At 35.7% G+C, this 18,051-nt stretch overlaps 1 protein-coding gene across 5 annotated transcripts in view; it reads right to left on the reverse strand.

Annotated features, from left to right (window-relative positions):
* The window catches only part of TMEM117 (transmembrane protein 117), a 496,200-nt gene that overhangs the window by 70,843 nt on the left and 407,306 nt on the right, over window positions 1-18,051 (reverse strand). For all 5 annotated transcript variants that reach the window (XM_077870369.1, XM_077870370.1, XM_077870368.1 and 2 more), the window contains one exon: window positions 10,971-11,130. In XM_077870369.1, coding sequence (XP_077726495.1) covers window positions 10,971-11,130 — 160 coding nt within the window. The remainder of the gene's footprint in view (window positions 1-10,970; window positions 11,131-18,051) is intronic.

Raw genomic sequence — 18,051 nt, forward strand, 5'->3', positions numbered from 1 at the left:
AAAATAAAAAAAAGAACATTTCTTGGCACCATTTTCAGAAGGCTCAGGAAGGAATGACAAGGTTTATAAATAACTGATTTTAATTTTTTCCCAGACACATATTTGTTATAAGACAGAGACCTATATACCTCTTTGGTGCCATGCTATTCTTATATTTTAGATCTTATTCAACTTGCAAATCAATGTTCAGTACTCGGCTACTGAAATCTAAGAGATTGAATAAGTGATAAGCATCTCAGACATAAATACATTTTTCTGCAAAGAAATATTTATAAAATATATTTCCATAAAAAAAATAGACAAAAATGCACTGGGTACATATTTGGTTTTAATTGTTCAGTTTTTCACAATATGCACCACAGGAATGATGTGGTTTTATAGGCAAAATGCATGATTCTGAACAACCCCCATATTTCATCAAATGTAATAAATTCCAAGTACCATCTGGCAATTGGTAATTTTCTTGGGGTTCTTTTATGTATAACCATCTGAATCAAAGTAATAGCAAACATTCACTTATTACCGGCGTAATACCTTAGAATAGTGCGTTTCAGAGAAATTGCACTTGGGCTAAATAAAGATTCATATTCACAAATCAAATTCCCTCATGATTCTGATACCGCTAGATCTAAAAGGAAGACCCAAAAATCTGCATTGTTAACCAGCACACAGTGGATTGTAATGCATGGCCACAAGAATCATCTGTAATGCCAAGGAATTCCCAGGTACCGCTGCACACTTACTAACCAGAAACTTCTGAGAAGGCTCCTAAAGAGAGAGAATTCACAGTTTTGTAGGAGTATTGGTGATTCTTCTGGTCAGGTAAGGAAGGGAATCGGCCCTTTAGTGTATATCTCTATTAGCAGATTATGGCTGCAGTGCATTACTCAGACTCCATTATCACGTTATTATAGTTTTCCTTAGCTAAAATCAAAACAACCTTGAATGATTCATTGTAATTCAAAGCATAAATCTGACACTTTTTCCCACTAAATTAATTTGTTTTCTTCTATCCAAATAATGTAATTTAGATATATGAAAATATTATACTTCAACTGCATTTTTAATTTAACTGTCATAAAAATCCTGTAATGTGGGTCATGAAAACTGTCATGCTATAGATGAGAGTATGGATTCCTAGAGATGAAGTGAGTTAACCTCGGTTCCACTGCCATTAAGAAATAGAGTTTTGGTTCTAGTCTATGGCAAAAGTGTTCCCATCATTTACTCAGCATCCTGCCCCCTAAAGGGCTTCTTTGTAGTCATTGCGTATATTATTTAATTTCATATACACAACAATTCTACAAGGTAAAGGAAAAATATGGGCTTTGGAGTCAGACAGTACTGTTTTTCTATCTTAATTATGCTGAATCCAGACTCCATACCGTGGAAAACTATCATTTTCCTCATTTTAAAAATTAAAGATAAGAATATCAATCTTGTAGAGAGGTTGATAAGATTAAATAATACACAGTGTATCTAAGCATCCAGGGCAGTACTCAGCATATACTAAGTGCTCAATGATTAATAGCCTTTTATTTTTATTTTCTGTTTCCATCTTTCCTTCCATCTTGCCTTCTTTTTAGTTCAGTGTGTTTCCAGTAAAGCATACTGCCCTTCCTAGTAGCTTGTTCTCATTTCTACTATGGAAGATTCTATGGTCTTCTAGTAATGGACCTAATCCTTAGTTTAACATACACAGGGCCAGACTTTGAGCCACTTGTCACACATTTCCCCAAAGCTCCTGTTGCTTGTCCCACTCCAGAGTGAATCAGCCTCTCAAAAACTACCTGTCAGGGTAGTGAGTTAGGATTTGGAAGACCTAGGTTCTAGAATGGGCCCAGCCACCGACTCACAGTGACCTCAAGCAAATTACAAAATCTTTCTCGGCTTCAGTTGTAAAATCAGGATGTGATCATATGACCCAAAATTGTCCTCCTATTCTAAAATTCTGTGATTCTGAAATAGTACTAAACTTATCTGTCTAAAAATAGCTGTTCTTCCTTTCTTATTTTAGGCATCAGTTTAAAATGAATGTTCTGGCTTCCATGATTTCTCACTGCCTGCAACATTTCTTTTTTAACTTGTTCTTTAGCTTTATCATTGTATCTTAACCACTTAATACAAGAGCTCATGGAAATATCTCCTATTCCTGATATTCCATTATGAATAGCTACAAAGTGGGGCACCTGGCTGGTACAGTCCATTAAGCATCTGACTCTTGATTTTGGCTCAGGTCATGATCTCAGGGTTATGAGACTGAGTGCTGCACTCAGTGCAGAATCTGCTTGGAGCTCTCCCCCTCTCCCTCTGCCCCTCTTCTCTCTCCATCTCAAAAAAATAAGTAAATATTTTAGAAAAATAGACTTGGAACAAAGTATTAGCCCATCTCATCTGGGAACAGGATATTTGGCATGAATGTCTGTTGGTTGGGCTTATATTTAGCATCACCTATACAATTCTGACCTGAGGAATAACCATTCTGACTTTAAAAACTACCCCGGAGGAGCTGGGAACCTGATAAAATGGTGGAATGTGTCTTCAACATTGCACTTTTTTTTCATATACAAGTGGTGCAATGACAAGTGGTAACTGCTACACATGACTTCCAGGGCCAACCATGATCCACACACAGAGCTTTGGGTAAAGGTTAGGGCAGGAACATTCTTTCAAGGTGATGATAAGGTACTAATAATTCCATGGCACCTGAAAACAACGGTATGCCCAGTAGAAAAATATAAGTTTGAAGGAGTTATATCTTGCTACCTCCACATAGCTTTGAAAAAATTACTGCTCATGTGCAACAGTATAGAATTTATCTTTTGCCAGTTTTCTAATCATGTTCTAGCTCTCTTTTAAAAAAAATACCTCAGGGACTGAAGCATTTAAATTGGGATGAAACTTGAATGTCTCTATTTTCCACTTGCTTAACCAAATCTTATAATTCCTTCAAGCTACATTCTTCTCACATTATCCTTAAAGACTTGAGTGATCTCTCCCACTCACAATAATCTCTCATAGAAATTACTGTCTGTTTCAAAACTGTGATCTATATCATATGTTAACCAGACTATTAGTTTCATTTTCAAGTGAGTGCGTTTGTCACTACAGTACCCATGACTGGATCCTAAAATTTGTCTGCCTGGTAATCCCTATGCTTCCAGCTTACCTGTTACCTTCTGCCATATTTTCTTGATACCATAGGTCACCTGCCAAGACTTGTTCTCTGGCACCTCCTGCAGACTGCCCATTTGGCTGGATTCCCTCATGCTCCGTAGACATGACTTACCGTAAGAAGTCTATCAACTCTTTGGAGGCTAGTCACTGGGACTACTAATAAATAGTATATTGCGATTCCCTTCCATGATACTCCTTGAAAAGTCTGTTTTTCCACTAGATCAGATGATGTCAGAAGTACAAAATAGTGACAGTAAATAAAACAAAGATTCAACCTTTTAGGCATATATGAAGAGAGCAGGCATCTATGGTTAATCCAGGTATTACTTAATATTTAATCCCTTATTCCATGGCATAACTTGAGACCTATTACAGAAATTACCATTCCTGTGTTTTCAAGTCGGAGTGTAACCTTTATGTAAGAAAAATGAAGATGTGAAACAATTCTGAAGAAGAGTTTAAAATACTTTGAAAAAGTTATATGAAGTATTCACAAAGCTGAAGGACATGTTAAAACTGGCAGCTAGACATTTAAACAGCCCTTTATTTCTAAGTAGCCTATAAACAAAATCAGTCAGAACAACTTATCCAGAAAATATATGCCAACTTGTCAAAACACCATAGCTATTTAATTAAAATAGGTTCATGCTTGTTGCTCTGCCCTATGTTCTAAAGTGATTGATTCCACTTTCAACAGCTATGACCTCAAAAGAAGTGCCCTACTGAAATCAGGTGATTAGAGTTTTAAAATAAGGTCTACCAAAAGTCATAATGTCTTTTTTTTTTAACTCGTCAATCTACTTCTGAGAACTATGCATGAAACAAAAAACACATTTTGGATGTTACAAAGTGAAATGTTTGTAGGATGCAATTTTCATAATTATTTTTTCAGTGCATTAGGAACTATTTTTCAGGAAATATCACCTTTCTCTAAGTGCTTTTCAACTAGACCAAAGAGCCCTTTTTAACACTTAACTGAGCAATTCATTCCGATTTTTATTTGGATATTTAATTATAATAAAATCATAATTCAGTGAAAATGACCTAATTTAATATTATTGATGGCTCATTCTCCTGTTGTTGGTAAACGTTTTGCTTCTTGAAAAATCTCATGTTATTTGGCTTTTCTGAAATAATGCTGTGATCACTCAGTTATTTATTCTTTCATTCAGCAAATATTTATGGCAAAACTGTAATGCAGTGCACATGAGCTAGCTGAGAGAATAAAAAAATTGAAAAAGCATATCTTCTTTCCTTGAGGAGCTCACATGTTATAGGAATTATGTATGTACATAGGTATGAAGGTACTAGGAAGGTATGTAGATAAATTACAAGAAAAAGAGTGTTGAAAAGGTGTATCAACAGAGTGAGGATTCACCAAAATATAATCCTTGAAGCTATCTTCCTCTTTTCTAGAAAACTTCTTTCATCTCCTTGAAGCATATAAAGATATTACACTTTAAATTAGTATTTTATATTAGTATCTATTTATGTACATAAAACTAAGATATACACATACAGAAGATGATGAGAGAAACCTTCTAGAGGAGAGGATGCTAAAGAGAAGACATTCAAGGCAAAACCTTTCTATACTTAGCTATAAAGTCATTTCATAAAGAAATTTATCTTCTCACAGTTTCCTCTGCCCCCTGAGCACTTTTGTTCAGCAGATGCTATCTTGATGCTAGACTACACTGATCCAGTTGTAAAACTCAACAGCTTTTAATATTCCGTACACTAATTCCTAGAGTTCAGTTGTGTAAAACATTCAGGAGAGACAAAGAATGCGTGGAAACTTAACAACAGATAGAACTTCATCAGTTTCCATGGTCATAACCACTGCTTAATCTGTCCAGTCTCCACCTATCCATCCACACTGGAGAATTTTACTGGCTCCTCAAGTCATACACCATCCTTCTGGTTCCACACCTCTCCTCTTCCTCCCCATCTTCCCTTCCCAATATCCATCCCTCGACTCCTCCTTCTCTTCCTTTCTCTTTCTTCTCTCATTCTCTTTCTTCCTATCTAGTTAAAAAGGACAGAATTTTTGTTATCTTATGAACAGAACATCCCTTTATTTTAAAGCCTTCATAACATCAATTAGATCCTAGGAGGGTAGGGGAGATGAATTTTAAAAGGGGCAAACATAGGAATATATGCTTTTTACCTGAATAAAAAAATTCTTCTAAGGACAATTTTCCTAAAATGCCTTTACTTTTCTATTCCTATTTATTCTACCAAATTATGAATTAAATCCTTTGTTATTACAAACCCATGTGGACTGTATCATTGATATTTGATTTCCTTTCCCACTGTCCTGTGTCTCCAGCACCTGATGTGATGCACACTAGGAATAAATTCGTAAATGTTTTGTTTTGCTTTTTTTATGTCACATTCTTTATCACTTAGTATTTTTCCAACTTTATTGAGGTAAAATTGGCAAAATTATAATATAGTTAACTTGTACAACATTATGATTTAATATATATATATACACATTGTGAAATGAATCTCACAATCAAGTTAACCAACATATCCATTACCCCATGTAGTTACTTTTTTATGAAAACGCTTATAATTTATTCTCTTAGCAAATTGCAAGTACACAAGACAGTATTTTTACCTATAGTCATCATGTTGTACATTATTACATCCTCTGAAATTATTCATCTTATAACTGAAAGTTTGTACCTTTTTGCCAACCTCTCCCTATTTTCTTCAACATCTGGCAACTCCCATTCTACTCTTTGTTTCTATGAGTTTGGCTATTTTTTTTTAATTTGAATATAGCTGACACACAAGGTTACATTACTTTCACGAGCACAACATAGTGATTCAATAGCTCTACATTATACTATGCTTTTCACAAGTATAGCTACCATCTGTCACCATACGATGTTATTACAATATTACAATGATATTACGTATGCTGTACTTTTTATTCCTGTTACTTATTCATTCTATAACTAGAAGGCTGTATCTCTCACTCTCCTTTACCAATTTTGCCCATCCCCAACCTTCTCCTTTCTGACAACCATCAGTTTGTTCTCTGTATTTATAGGTTTAATTCTACTTTTTGTTTTTTTTTCCTTTGTTTTGTTTCTTAGATTCCACATATAAAATGCAACCATATGGTATTTGTCTTTCTCAGACTTATTTCACTTAGCATGATACCCTCTAGGTCTATTCATGATGTTGCAAATGGCAAGGTCTCATCTGTTTTCATGGCTGAGTAATAGTCCATATACACACCACACCTTCTTTATCTATCATCTATGGATGGACACTTGGGGGTGCTTCCATATCTTAGATATTGGAAATAATATGTAATAAACAGAGGTATATATATATATATATATATATATATATATATATATATCTTTTCAAACTAGCATTTTCATTTTCTTTGCATAAATGTCTAGTATTGGAATTATTGGATCATATGGTATTTCTATGGTTACTTCAATAACCATCATGGAAATGTAAATAAAAATCATAGAAAGATATCACTTACACATGTCAGAATGGCTAAAATTAAAAAAAGAAGGAATAACAAGTGTCAGTGAGGATGTGGAGAAAAAGGAACTGTCATGTACTGTTGATAGGAATGTGAATCAGTATAACCACTGTAGAAAACAGTGTGGAGGTTCCTCAACAAGTCAAAAATTGAATTCATAAATGTTTTCTGAATTTAATGGATCAAAACCAAGTTTTTTTTGTGATGATTATGATACTACTCCCAGCTAGCTGGAGAAAATTGTCTTGTTTATTGTTTTGCCTTTTCAAATTCTAGCTGCCTGCCCTTCTACTCTCATCTCTATTTGAAGTTTTGTCCTACTATTCTGTCTACACTGATCTCTGTTTTGAACAGGTGGACTCCTAGAACACTTTTTTTTTCCTTTGATTACAATACATTATCTTTTTAACTCTTATATAATTTAGATATATCTTTTCTTCAATCTAACAAGAGATGAATGGGTGGGATGTAACTGCAAATTAAGTACATATGCAATGAGCTAAAGGAATATAAAAATCAAATGGCAAAATTATAAATATTAAACAGAAATTTAGATAAGATTTCCTCAGAACAAAGTGTTTTTATAATTTACTTCTCATGGTCTGTAGAAATGTGTGATTTATCTGAGTCACATGTTATATTTTATTGGCGTCCATTTATGCTTTAGTTTTAGTGACTTTAGTAGAACTACAGAAAAATGTGATATGACAAATGACTTTTATGATAAATGTAGAAAAATCCTATTTACTATTCATAAAAATAATTATACTTTCACTAAAAGTTTTCAGAATTGACCTACTAATTTTATTAAGATAAAATCTTTACAGGAGTAATGCCATATTCTAAATGTTTCTTTTCTTTCCTTTTCTTTTTCTTAAAACATTAAAATATCTTTTGATAGTGTAAGTTGAATTTTTCTAGTATTAGAAAAGTCTAAGGTCAATTGCTTTTAAATCACTTAAATGAGTCCAATGAGAGAAAATCTTCTAATAAAACTATTCCCTCCATTCCCACTAATTTTGCTATTTTTCTATTTTCTTTTGTCTGAAATATGTGATTCTGGAATGAATTAGATCACAGTTTACTTAGTTTTGGACTTGTCAGGACATTTGTACTATATGTTTTTAAATGTCTTGAATATATAAGCCTTCCAAGGCTCTACATCCTAAAATTCACTCTCTTCCTTAAACTCACATACACTAGTTCCTGAAATTTCAACATGATGCCCCCAAAGGAGGGCAGAGTTTGCATGAGACGCAGTGCTCAAATGTCACTTCTTTATCCTCATCAAGCAGCTATTACTCTGGCCATACTGCTGCCCATGCAAGGCTCTGTGTTAGGGAGACTCCAGGGATATACAATCATAAGTTATGGTTCCTGCTCCATAGAGTATGAAAAAAGTGAAATGGTGATTTGTAGTCCAGGTAAAAAGTGCTTCAGCAGTTCCATGGAGGAAGTGATTATATGGTTTTCATGAGAGGGAATTGGAATGGTCCTCAGTGGTAGGGTCTGGATGAGCAGAGCAAGAAGAGACACATCTGGGGAGAAAAAGAGGCTTCCAGATATCTTGGAATAAGTGTGCTGTAGTCAAGGGCCATACAACAAGTCCTTTGGTCTGGGGTAGAGCTAGAGCATAAAAACATGTAAGAAACAAACACCCAGGGCCAGAATGTGGAAGGCACTGAAAGCACACTCTTAGAATCTGGACTTTATTCTTGGACAACGAGGAGCCACTTTGGCTGAGAAGAGGCAAGTACAACATGGCATTTCAGATTGGAAGTTTATGAGGCTGAGCCTTATAGTGTGCATGGGACAAGGGGACATCTGGAAGCAGAAGGTTCTGTATAGGAGATTATTTAACAATAATATAGAGGAGAGTCAGAACTGAATAGAAGTAGACAAATAAGAAGGAAGGATTAAGCTACAAGAGACATAGTAAAAGAGAAATCCACAGTCCTGCCTGGCTGACTCAGCACTGGAGGAGAGAGAAAAAGAATTAAGAGCCCTCTTTCTTGGGCCTCTTTTTGGAATCTTCCTCATATTAGACATCAATTAATTTGACTTTGGAGGCCCAACATCTCCCTGCTTTTCTGTGGACTCACACCTCATCATTTCACAGATGGGGTGCAATCTAATTCTTGCAATCCCTTCCCCAGGAATCTGGAATTAAACCTAACAACTAGAGAACAGTCTCCCTCTGAAGTGTTGGTTATGGCCATTTTCTTCCATGTGAACTGGGATGCTGAAAATGCTGCTTTGCAGTAAGAGAGGAAAGGAAACAGGAGTTTAAAAAAAAAAAAAAAAAAAAGATGAGAGATGGAGAATAAAAGCTAGGTCTGGGTTCCCTGGTACACTTTGGTCTCTGCTTTCATGTGTCCCTAAAATGTACTGTCATTCCTTCTCTTTCATAAGACATTCGTATACTGCAGTAATACATTCCCCCTTTGATTAAGCTAGCTTGGCGGGGTTATTATTACTTGTAGCCAAAATGGTCCAAACTGATATATTCCCCAGCATGTACTCTCCATATTCAATCAACTGGGGTTCTGGCCACTCTCTGAACACTTCAGCACTTTATTGACTCCACATTTTCATGTCATTTCCTTCATCTAGAATGCCTTCCCCTTCCCAGTCTTGCTGACTCTGCCTACATAAATCTTGACTATCCTTCCTTTCTTCTATCCCTCCTTAAGTACTTTTTGAGCGAGTCCATAATACCTGTAAATTGTAATGTTATATTTTCCTCCTTCAAATCCCTGATTTTTGTGACCTTATTAGAACAATAATTAAAATGTTATAAAAGAGGGTAGAAGGTGATGGATAGTGGTACAAAATCAAAAAATTTATGCTCTCATATATACAAACAAACAAACAAAAAAGACAATGGTCTACTCGGCTACTGATACCTTTGATTCTATGATGGGTTCAAAGAGGTATAGTAGGCCATTTGGCCAAAGCAGATATTTTACATAAGGAAGTAATCATTTAGGAGTATTAGATGAAAGAAGACAAAAACAGCCTCTAAACAAGTAGTGCATAACACATTATTGCATTAGTGTTACAAATTTGATTTTATAAATATCCAGAGGAGGCAAATAAGAGACAGATATGGAACCCACCAGTGCTTTCTTACTTTCTCCACTGTGCTAAACTAGCCACAGAAAATAAAAAAGAAACACATCAATTTTTAGATGAGACATTCAATTTTATATAATTTTTAAAATTGATATCATGTTTTATATTGTTATCCACTGAAATAGCAATATATTCTAGAAATCATCTTGAACCTAATGACTGAGCTATATTACATAGCAAAAAACCCCAAAACAAAACATAAAAAAACACCAAACCATTATTCTCTTTTAAGATACTACAGAATATCACTTTTAAAGGCCTTTCTTTGCCTCTAGAAATGAGAAAACTAAGCTGCTATCTTGTGAAATCTCACATAAATTTGGAACAAAATGGTGTTTACCTTCCCTTCAGCAATTGAGGCCTTTGTTCTGGTAACTTCTAATGCCTCAAGAGGGGAAAACCCAAAATTGCCTTCTAAAACCGATAAGAAATGTCTAGCAAATGAATGGACATTTAATGAGCAACATAAAGTGCCAAGAAATAGTTAATGTTTCTTTTGGCCTTTCATACAAAGGAACATTCCTCCATTTTTGGATCCTAAGACCCCACAAACCATTCACAGCAGATTACATGAGTAGCACTGGTTAGTGGAATGCTATTGTACAAATAGTCTGTTGCTGAGCACGGCAGAAATATTGTTTACATGAAAATGGAATGATCTCTAGTGAGTACTGAAAGAAAGTGATAATTTCCATAACCAGAAAAAGCATTTTTACATCATTCTATTTCCACTGCTATAAAACCCTGACTTGCTTCGGCAATTGCTTATCCGTGTTTTGCTGGCTTTATATCATCCTCATCTCTGCAGCTTTTCATTTACTAAATGACAGGGGTTTTTGTTGTTGTTTTGCCTTGTTTAGAAGCGTTGGCGGAAAACACCACCATGCTATATGGTTACTCAGGGCCCACCTTGCAATGTTCATACAATGAATTTTTGGTGTTCCTTTCATAAAAGCCCGGTTGGCATATCCTCCCAGTAAAACTGCTGAAAGTAGGATCAGAGAAGACCCTACAAATAGCAACTGTAAACTGTGCACTTCTCTAGCTTAATGGAGCCTTTCACTGCACACACAGTGTTTGTTATACTGGAACAAAGCATAGAGCTGCTTTAGTGATCGAAGGGAAATACAAAAACACTTACCTGCATTACAATAAGGAGGTCAAAGACCAAGATGAAAGAAGCCAGGAATGCTCTGGAAACTTCATCACTGGGCAAAAACCCCCGATTCAGCTTGTCCCAGCTGATCCAGTCAGTTGTAATGACAAGTACAACCACAGAAGTCAGAGTAAAGAGAACCGTCCTGCAAGGAACCAGATGTTCATTAAAGAACATTAGATATAATAATAGAGACAGTGAAGAGTAGATGTTTTCTACTCTGTATTAAATGTCAAGGCATATTTACCAAAATGAAGATGAACAAAGAAGCAAATGAAGTGCTTTCTTCCAAGAGCAATTAACAAACGGTATGATAGCATCCATCCCAAGATTTTCCCTTACAAACATTAAGATAATGATTATAGAACAAATAATTAACAATAAAAATATTACAAATGGCCTTGGCTAGTGCAATATGTGTCCCAAAGAGAGCATTAGTACGTAGCTCTCATTACATGTACATCATTTACTGAGGGTAGTAGACATGTATTTGGAGGAGCACAGGAGATGGTGAATGATAAACAAATCTTCGGATTCTATTAGTGTCCTATAAAAGAGAGGGATAGTTAGACCAATCCCCTCATCATCCTCATAGCCTGAGGAGCTCCATGGAAGAACCATCTCTACACACCAACAGTGTAGCCATTTCACCTCATACGATTTGTGTCATAGATGGCCTGTGGCCTAGATCACACCATGTTTGATTGCCCATTCCTTCTTGTAAGATAGATGCTAGGGGCTTGAGCTTACCTCTTATCTTTGTCACCCCTATAAAATCCTTCATAATTACATCAGATGGAATTCAATGAATATTTGTAGAAATTGTAACAATTGAGCTTTACATAAAAATCAAGAGTCCTTAAATTAGCCTTTAACACTGACATTCAAAGTAAATCTGTAATGTAGGCAGCAAAAATTTAATCTACCAGAGAATTGCCTATACTGTAGTTAAGCCTCTGCTTTCAGAGTTATATTGGTATCTGGATACTGTTTTGAATTGTAAAAAGAAGTCTAAAGCTATGCCACCCTGAATGTACCTGATCTTGCCTAAACTGTAAAAAGGAAAATAAAAAAGAGGAATTATTTTGAAAATAATTGCAAGAAAGAAAGAGAGAAAAGGAAGAAAAAAGGAAATAAAAAAGAAAAGAAAAATGAAAGAAAATATATGGAGGTGAAATAATACCTTAGAAGAACAGATACCCATTTTGGCAATTAAGCAACGTTTTTTGCCCTCTAATATCTGATAATTAATACAAAAAAAAAAGAAGAAGAAGAATACAGACTATCCTAGACCATCTCTTTTCAATTGAACAAAGCACAATTTTCTAAACTTAAATACTGGGTTTGCTTTTTCACACTAGCTTATTTGTACCAAGTTTTACTTTGGTATAATGAATATAATGAACCTCTCCTTATATTTCCTACCCCCACAAATAGAAAAGATATATTTAAATTTTTTTGAAAGACAAAATTTTTACTAAAATTGTTTTATTAAAATTGCAAACTGTCAAAAGAATTTCACTCATGATCTCCAAAAAATAAATTACAGATTGTCTCTACTACCATTTAGAATACCTTTCATCATTTCCAGAAATTTAAATGGGTTAATTAAGTATGGAAGAAATCCTAAATAACTATTATGATTCAACTGAACGAAGCTGCGAATATTATATAGTCAAACATAAAAATTATGGTATTTATTTATTTATTTATTTATTTATTTATTTATTTATGATAGACACAAAGAGAGAGAGAGAGACAAAGGCAGAGGCAGAGACAGAGACACACAGGCAGAGGGAGAAGCAGGCTCCATGCTGGGAGCCGGATGCGGGACTCGATCCCAGGACTCCAGGATCGCGCCCTGGGCCAAAGGTAGGTGTCAAACCACTGAGCCACCCAGGGATCCCCAGAATTATGGGTTTTAAACAAATTTGTCTCCACGTTAGTCCATTTGATTGTGTTTTTTGTTTTTTTTTCTCTTAAGGAAGTGAAAAATGTATACATTTCATGAAATAAGAAATCCCTGGATAGTGTATTGGCCCAACAGTATCAGAACAAAGCTCCTTTTATCTTCCTTCTCTTCTATCCTCAATATGACTTTCAACCTTATCAGCATGAGATGGCTTCTTTATCACCAGAATTTCACCCAAGGGTCAGGCATTACGATAGGAGTAAATGTCCAAAGTGACATTCCAGTTGGATCTGCCTCTTTTTTAAAAAAATTCCAATATAATTACTATATAGGGTTGTATTAGTTTCAGGTATATAATATAGTGATTCAACAATTCAATACATTACTCAGTGCTCATCATAATAAGTGTACTCTAAATCCCCTTCACCAACTTCATCCACCTCCCATCCATCTCCCCTCTGGTAACCACCAGTTTGTTCTCTATAGCTTAGAGTCTATTTTTTGGTTTGTCTCTTTTTAATTTTATTTATTGTTTTGCTGTTTAAATTCCACATGAGTGAGATCATATGGTTTTTGTCTGTGACTAACTTATTTCACTTAGCATTATATTCTCTCTATCCATAAATGTTGTTTGCAATGGTGAGATTTAATTTTTTATGGCTGAATAATGTTCCAGCATGTATTGTGTGTGTGTGTGTGTGTGTGTGTGTGTGTGTGTGTGTGTGAGTATACCTCTTCTTTATACATTCGCCAATGGACACTTGGGTTCCTTCCACAATTTAGCTATTGTGAATAGTGCTACAATAAACACAGAGGTGCACATATCTGTTGGAATAAGTGTTTTTGTTTTCTTAGGGTAAATAACCAGTAATGTAATTACTGGATCATAGGGTAATTCTATTTTTAATTTTTTGAGGAAGGTTCACACTGTTTTCCACATTGGCGTACCAGTTTTCTCTCCCACCAATAGCACATGAGGGTTCCTTTTTCTTCATATCCTTACCAACATTTGTTGTTTCTTGAATTTTTTATTTTAGTCATTGTGACAGGAATAATGTGGTTATCTCATTGCAATTTTGATTTGCAATTCCCTGATAACGAGTGCTGTTGAGCATCTCTTCATGTGTCTACTGGCCATCTGTATGTCTTCTTTGGAGAAATGTCTATTCACGTTTTCTGTCCATTTTTAAATTAGATAATTTGGGGGGTTTTTTTGGTGTTGAACTGTATCAGTCCTTTATACGTTCTGGATATTAACCCTTTATCAGATATGTCATTTGCAAATATCTTCTCCCATTCAATACATTGCTTTTTATTCTTGTTGTTTCCTTTACTGTGCAGAAGCTTTTTATTTTGATATACTGCCAATAGTTTATTTTTGCTTTTGTTTCCTTGCCTCAAAAGACATATCTAGAAAAATATTGCTATAGATGATGTCAAAGAAGTTACTGCTTGTGCTTTCTTCTAGGATTTTTATGGTTTCAGGTCTCACAGTTAGGTTTTTAATTCATTTTGTGTTTATTTTTGTGTATGGTGTAAGAAAGTGGCCCAGTTTCATTCTTTTGCATGTAGCTGTTCAGTTTTCCCAACACCATTTGATTGTCTTTTTTCCCACTGCATATTCTTGTCTCCTTTGTCCAAAATTAATTGACCATATAATCTTGGATTTATTTATGGGCTCTCTCTTCTGTTTCACCAATTTATACGTCATTTTTGTGCCAGTACCATATTGTTTTGATTACTGTAGTGGTGTAGTATATCTTGAAATCTATCTGGGATTGCTACACCTCCAGTTTTGTTCTTCTTCTACAAGACTGTTTTCATTATTTGGGGTCTTTTGTGGCTTCAAATAAATTTTAGGATTATTTGTTCTACTTCTGTAAAAAAAAATGTGGTTAGTATTTTGATAGGGATTGCATTAAATCTGTAGATTGCTTTAGGTAGTATGACCATTTAAACAATATTTGTTTTTTCAATCCATGAGCATGGAATATCTTTCTTTTTTGTGTGTTCTCTTCAATACCTTTTATCAGGGCAGCCTGGGTGGCTCAGCGGTTTAGTGCCGCCTTCAGTCCAGGGTGTGATCCTGGAGACCCGGGATCGAGTCCCACGTTGGGCTCCTTCCATAGAACCTGCTTCTCCCTCTGCCTGTGTCTCTGCTTTTCTCTCTCTCTCTCTCTCATGAATAAATAAATAAAATCTTAAAAAATACCTTTTATCAGTGTTTTATAGTTTTCAGAGTACAGGTCTTTCATTTCCTTGGTTAAGTTTATTCCTAGGTATTCTATTTTTTTGGTGCAATTGTAAATGAGATTTTCTTAATTTTCTTTTTGCCTCTTCATTATTAGTGTAAAAAATGCAAAAGATTTTGGTATATTGATTTCGTATACTGTGAACTTATTGAATTCATTTACCAGTTCTAGTTGTATGTTGGTGGAATTATTAGGGTTTACTATATATAGTATCATACCATCTGCAAATAGGGAAAGTTTTATTTCTTCCTTACCAATCTGGATGCCTTTGATTTTTTTTTCTTACATGACTGATGTGGCCAGGACTTCCAATACTATGTTGAATAAAAGTGATGAAGTGGACATTCTTGTCTTGTTCCTGATCTTAGGAGAAAAGCTCTCAATGTTCCTCATTGAGTATGATATGATGTTAGATGTGGGGTTTTTGTATACGTTCATTATTATGTTGAGATATGTTCCCTCTAATCCTATTTTGCTGAGAGTGTTTATCATGAATGGATATTGTACTTTGTCAAATGTTTTTCTGCATCTGTTGAAATGATAATATGGTTTTTACCCTTTCTCTTGTTGATATGATGTATCACATTGATTATTTTGTGAGTATCGAACCATCTTTGCATCCCAGGAATAATTCCACTTGATCATGGTGAATGATTTTTTTTTTTATGGTGAATGATTTTATCCAATATACATATTGCTACTTTTCACTTTCATTCACAGGATAAATCCTTTACCTCCCCTCATTTTCAATCTGCATATGCCTTTAGGTCTGAAGTGCATCTCTTGTAGGCAGCCTATAGAAAGCTCTTGCTTTTTTATCCATTCCATTTATATCCAAAGTAATTATTGATAGATATGTACTTAATGCCATTTTGCTACTTATTTTATGGTTACTTTTGTAGTTCTTCTCTGTTCTTTTCTTCTCTTATACTCTCACAGTTTGCTGGCTTTCTTTGGTGATAGATTCCTTTCTCTTCGTTTTTTTCATATCTATTACTGTTCTTTTATTTGTGGCTACCATAAGGTTTGTATATAACATCTCATGCATATAGTGGTCTATAATAAATTGACAGTCACTTAAGGGTGAACTCATTCCTTACCTCTCTCCCCTCCATGTTTAGGTATATGGTGTCATACTTTACAACATTTTATTTTGTGAGTCCCTTGACCAATTTTTAAAGATATACTTAATTTTAATGCTTTGTGTTTCCTACTTTTCTCACTCCAAATTAGGTCTTTCCTTCAATACAAAGAGCTCCCTTTAATATTTATTGTAGGGCAGATTTAGTGCTCATGAATTTCTTTACCTTTTGTTTGTCTGGGAGACACTTTACTTACTTTTATTCTGAATGATAGCCTTGCTGGATAGACTATTCTTGGTTGCAGGTTTTTCCCTTTCAACACTTTGACTATATTGTGACACTCTCGTCTATCCTGCAAAGTTTCTGCTGAAAAATCAGCTGACAGCCTTATGCAGTTTCCTTTGTATTTGTTTTGGTATGGACCTTCTTTGGTTGATTCTTTTGGAAGTTCTCTGTGGCTCCTGGATTTAGATATCTCTTCCCTAGGGAAATTTTCAGCTGCTATCTCTTCAAATAAATTTTCTGCTTCCTTTTCTCCCTTTTCTTCTGGGTTCCTTATAATGCAAATGTTATTATGCTTGATGGTGTTGCTGAAAATAAGTCTATTTTCATTTTTTATTAATAATTTTTGTCTTTCCTGTTCAGCTTGATTGCTTTTCATTACTCTGTCCTCCAGGTCATTTATCCATTCTTCTGCTTCCTCTAATTAACTTTATTATGTGTAGTGTATTTTTAATTTAAATTACTGAGTCTGATTGGTTCTTTATAATGTTTTCCTTTTGTTGAGGATCTCAGTGTGGTCTTCCATTCTTTTCTCAAATGTAGTACCTTTATGATCATTACTTTAGTATTATCTTTTGCTGTGATTCTGTCCTGTTCTTTTACTTGAGACATATTCCTCTGTCTCCTCATATTGTCCAACTCTCCGCATCTACTTCTATGTGTTAGGAAAGTCAGGTACGTTTTTGGCTCTCGAATGCAGTGAGAAGATGTCCTGCCCTGCAGTGCATGTCCCCTGTTCACCAGAACCTGGCACTTCAGGGGTATTCCGTGTGTTTTGCATGAGCCCTACTGTTTTGGCTGAACGACATTTGTCTTCAATCCATTTATCTGTACTAGCTCTCTTTGCCTATTGTGGGTAGAGTTTGGTCCCTGTGTTGTTAGTGGGCCAGTCTGGGGCTGTCCTGGGCTTGAGTTGAGCCAGACCAGGCATTTGCCAGAGATGAACTTCCAGGTGATTTCCCAGTTTTACCCCTTGAAAACTTTCATTGGTGGCACAGCTTATAGCTGGACTGGTATGTGTGGTCATTTTCCCCTCTCCTTGGGTCAGGAGTCACTTTGGAGTGGTGCTGAACCTTGTTGGGGCTGTCTGCATACTGCCAAGCCTGTGGCACCAGTTTGAATGGGCTGTGGCCAAGGGCATATTGGAGGGGGTGTGACATGTGATGCCTGCAAAGTCTATGCTCATCCACTGAGGGAAGGGACCTGCAGCCACCGGGGAAAACTCCAGTCAGGCCAGCTGGGCTTCAGGGGTGGTGGTGGGGGGAGAGAGGGAAGCTCCACACACATGTCCATGGGTAGTATGCACTGTTAGCAAGCTAGGTGGACAGTGTTGCTCAGTGCTGGTTCCCAAAGGTATCTCAGCTGGGGGGCAATGGAGGCAAAAAGTGCCTACCAGTTCTGTGTTCTTAGAGGGGTCTCCCAAAGATCCCCGTCCCTCCAGAACATGCTCTGAGACTAGTAAATAAATCTCCTTCCTGTGGATCCCAGGCTTTTTTCAAACTGCTGCTTCTATGCTGTATCTCAGCAGGATTGTTTGT

Source organism: Canis aureus, chromosome 25 (assembly GCF_053574225.1).
Source record: "Canis aureus isolate CA01 chromosome 25, VMU_Caureus_v.1.0, whole genome shotgun sequence".
In the NCBI taxonomy this organism is placed as follows: domain Eukaryota; kingdom Metazoa; phylum Chordata; class Mammalia; order Carnivora; family Canidae; genus Canis; species Canis aureus.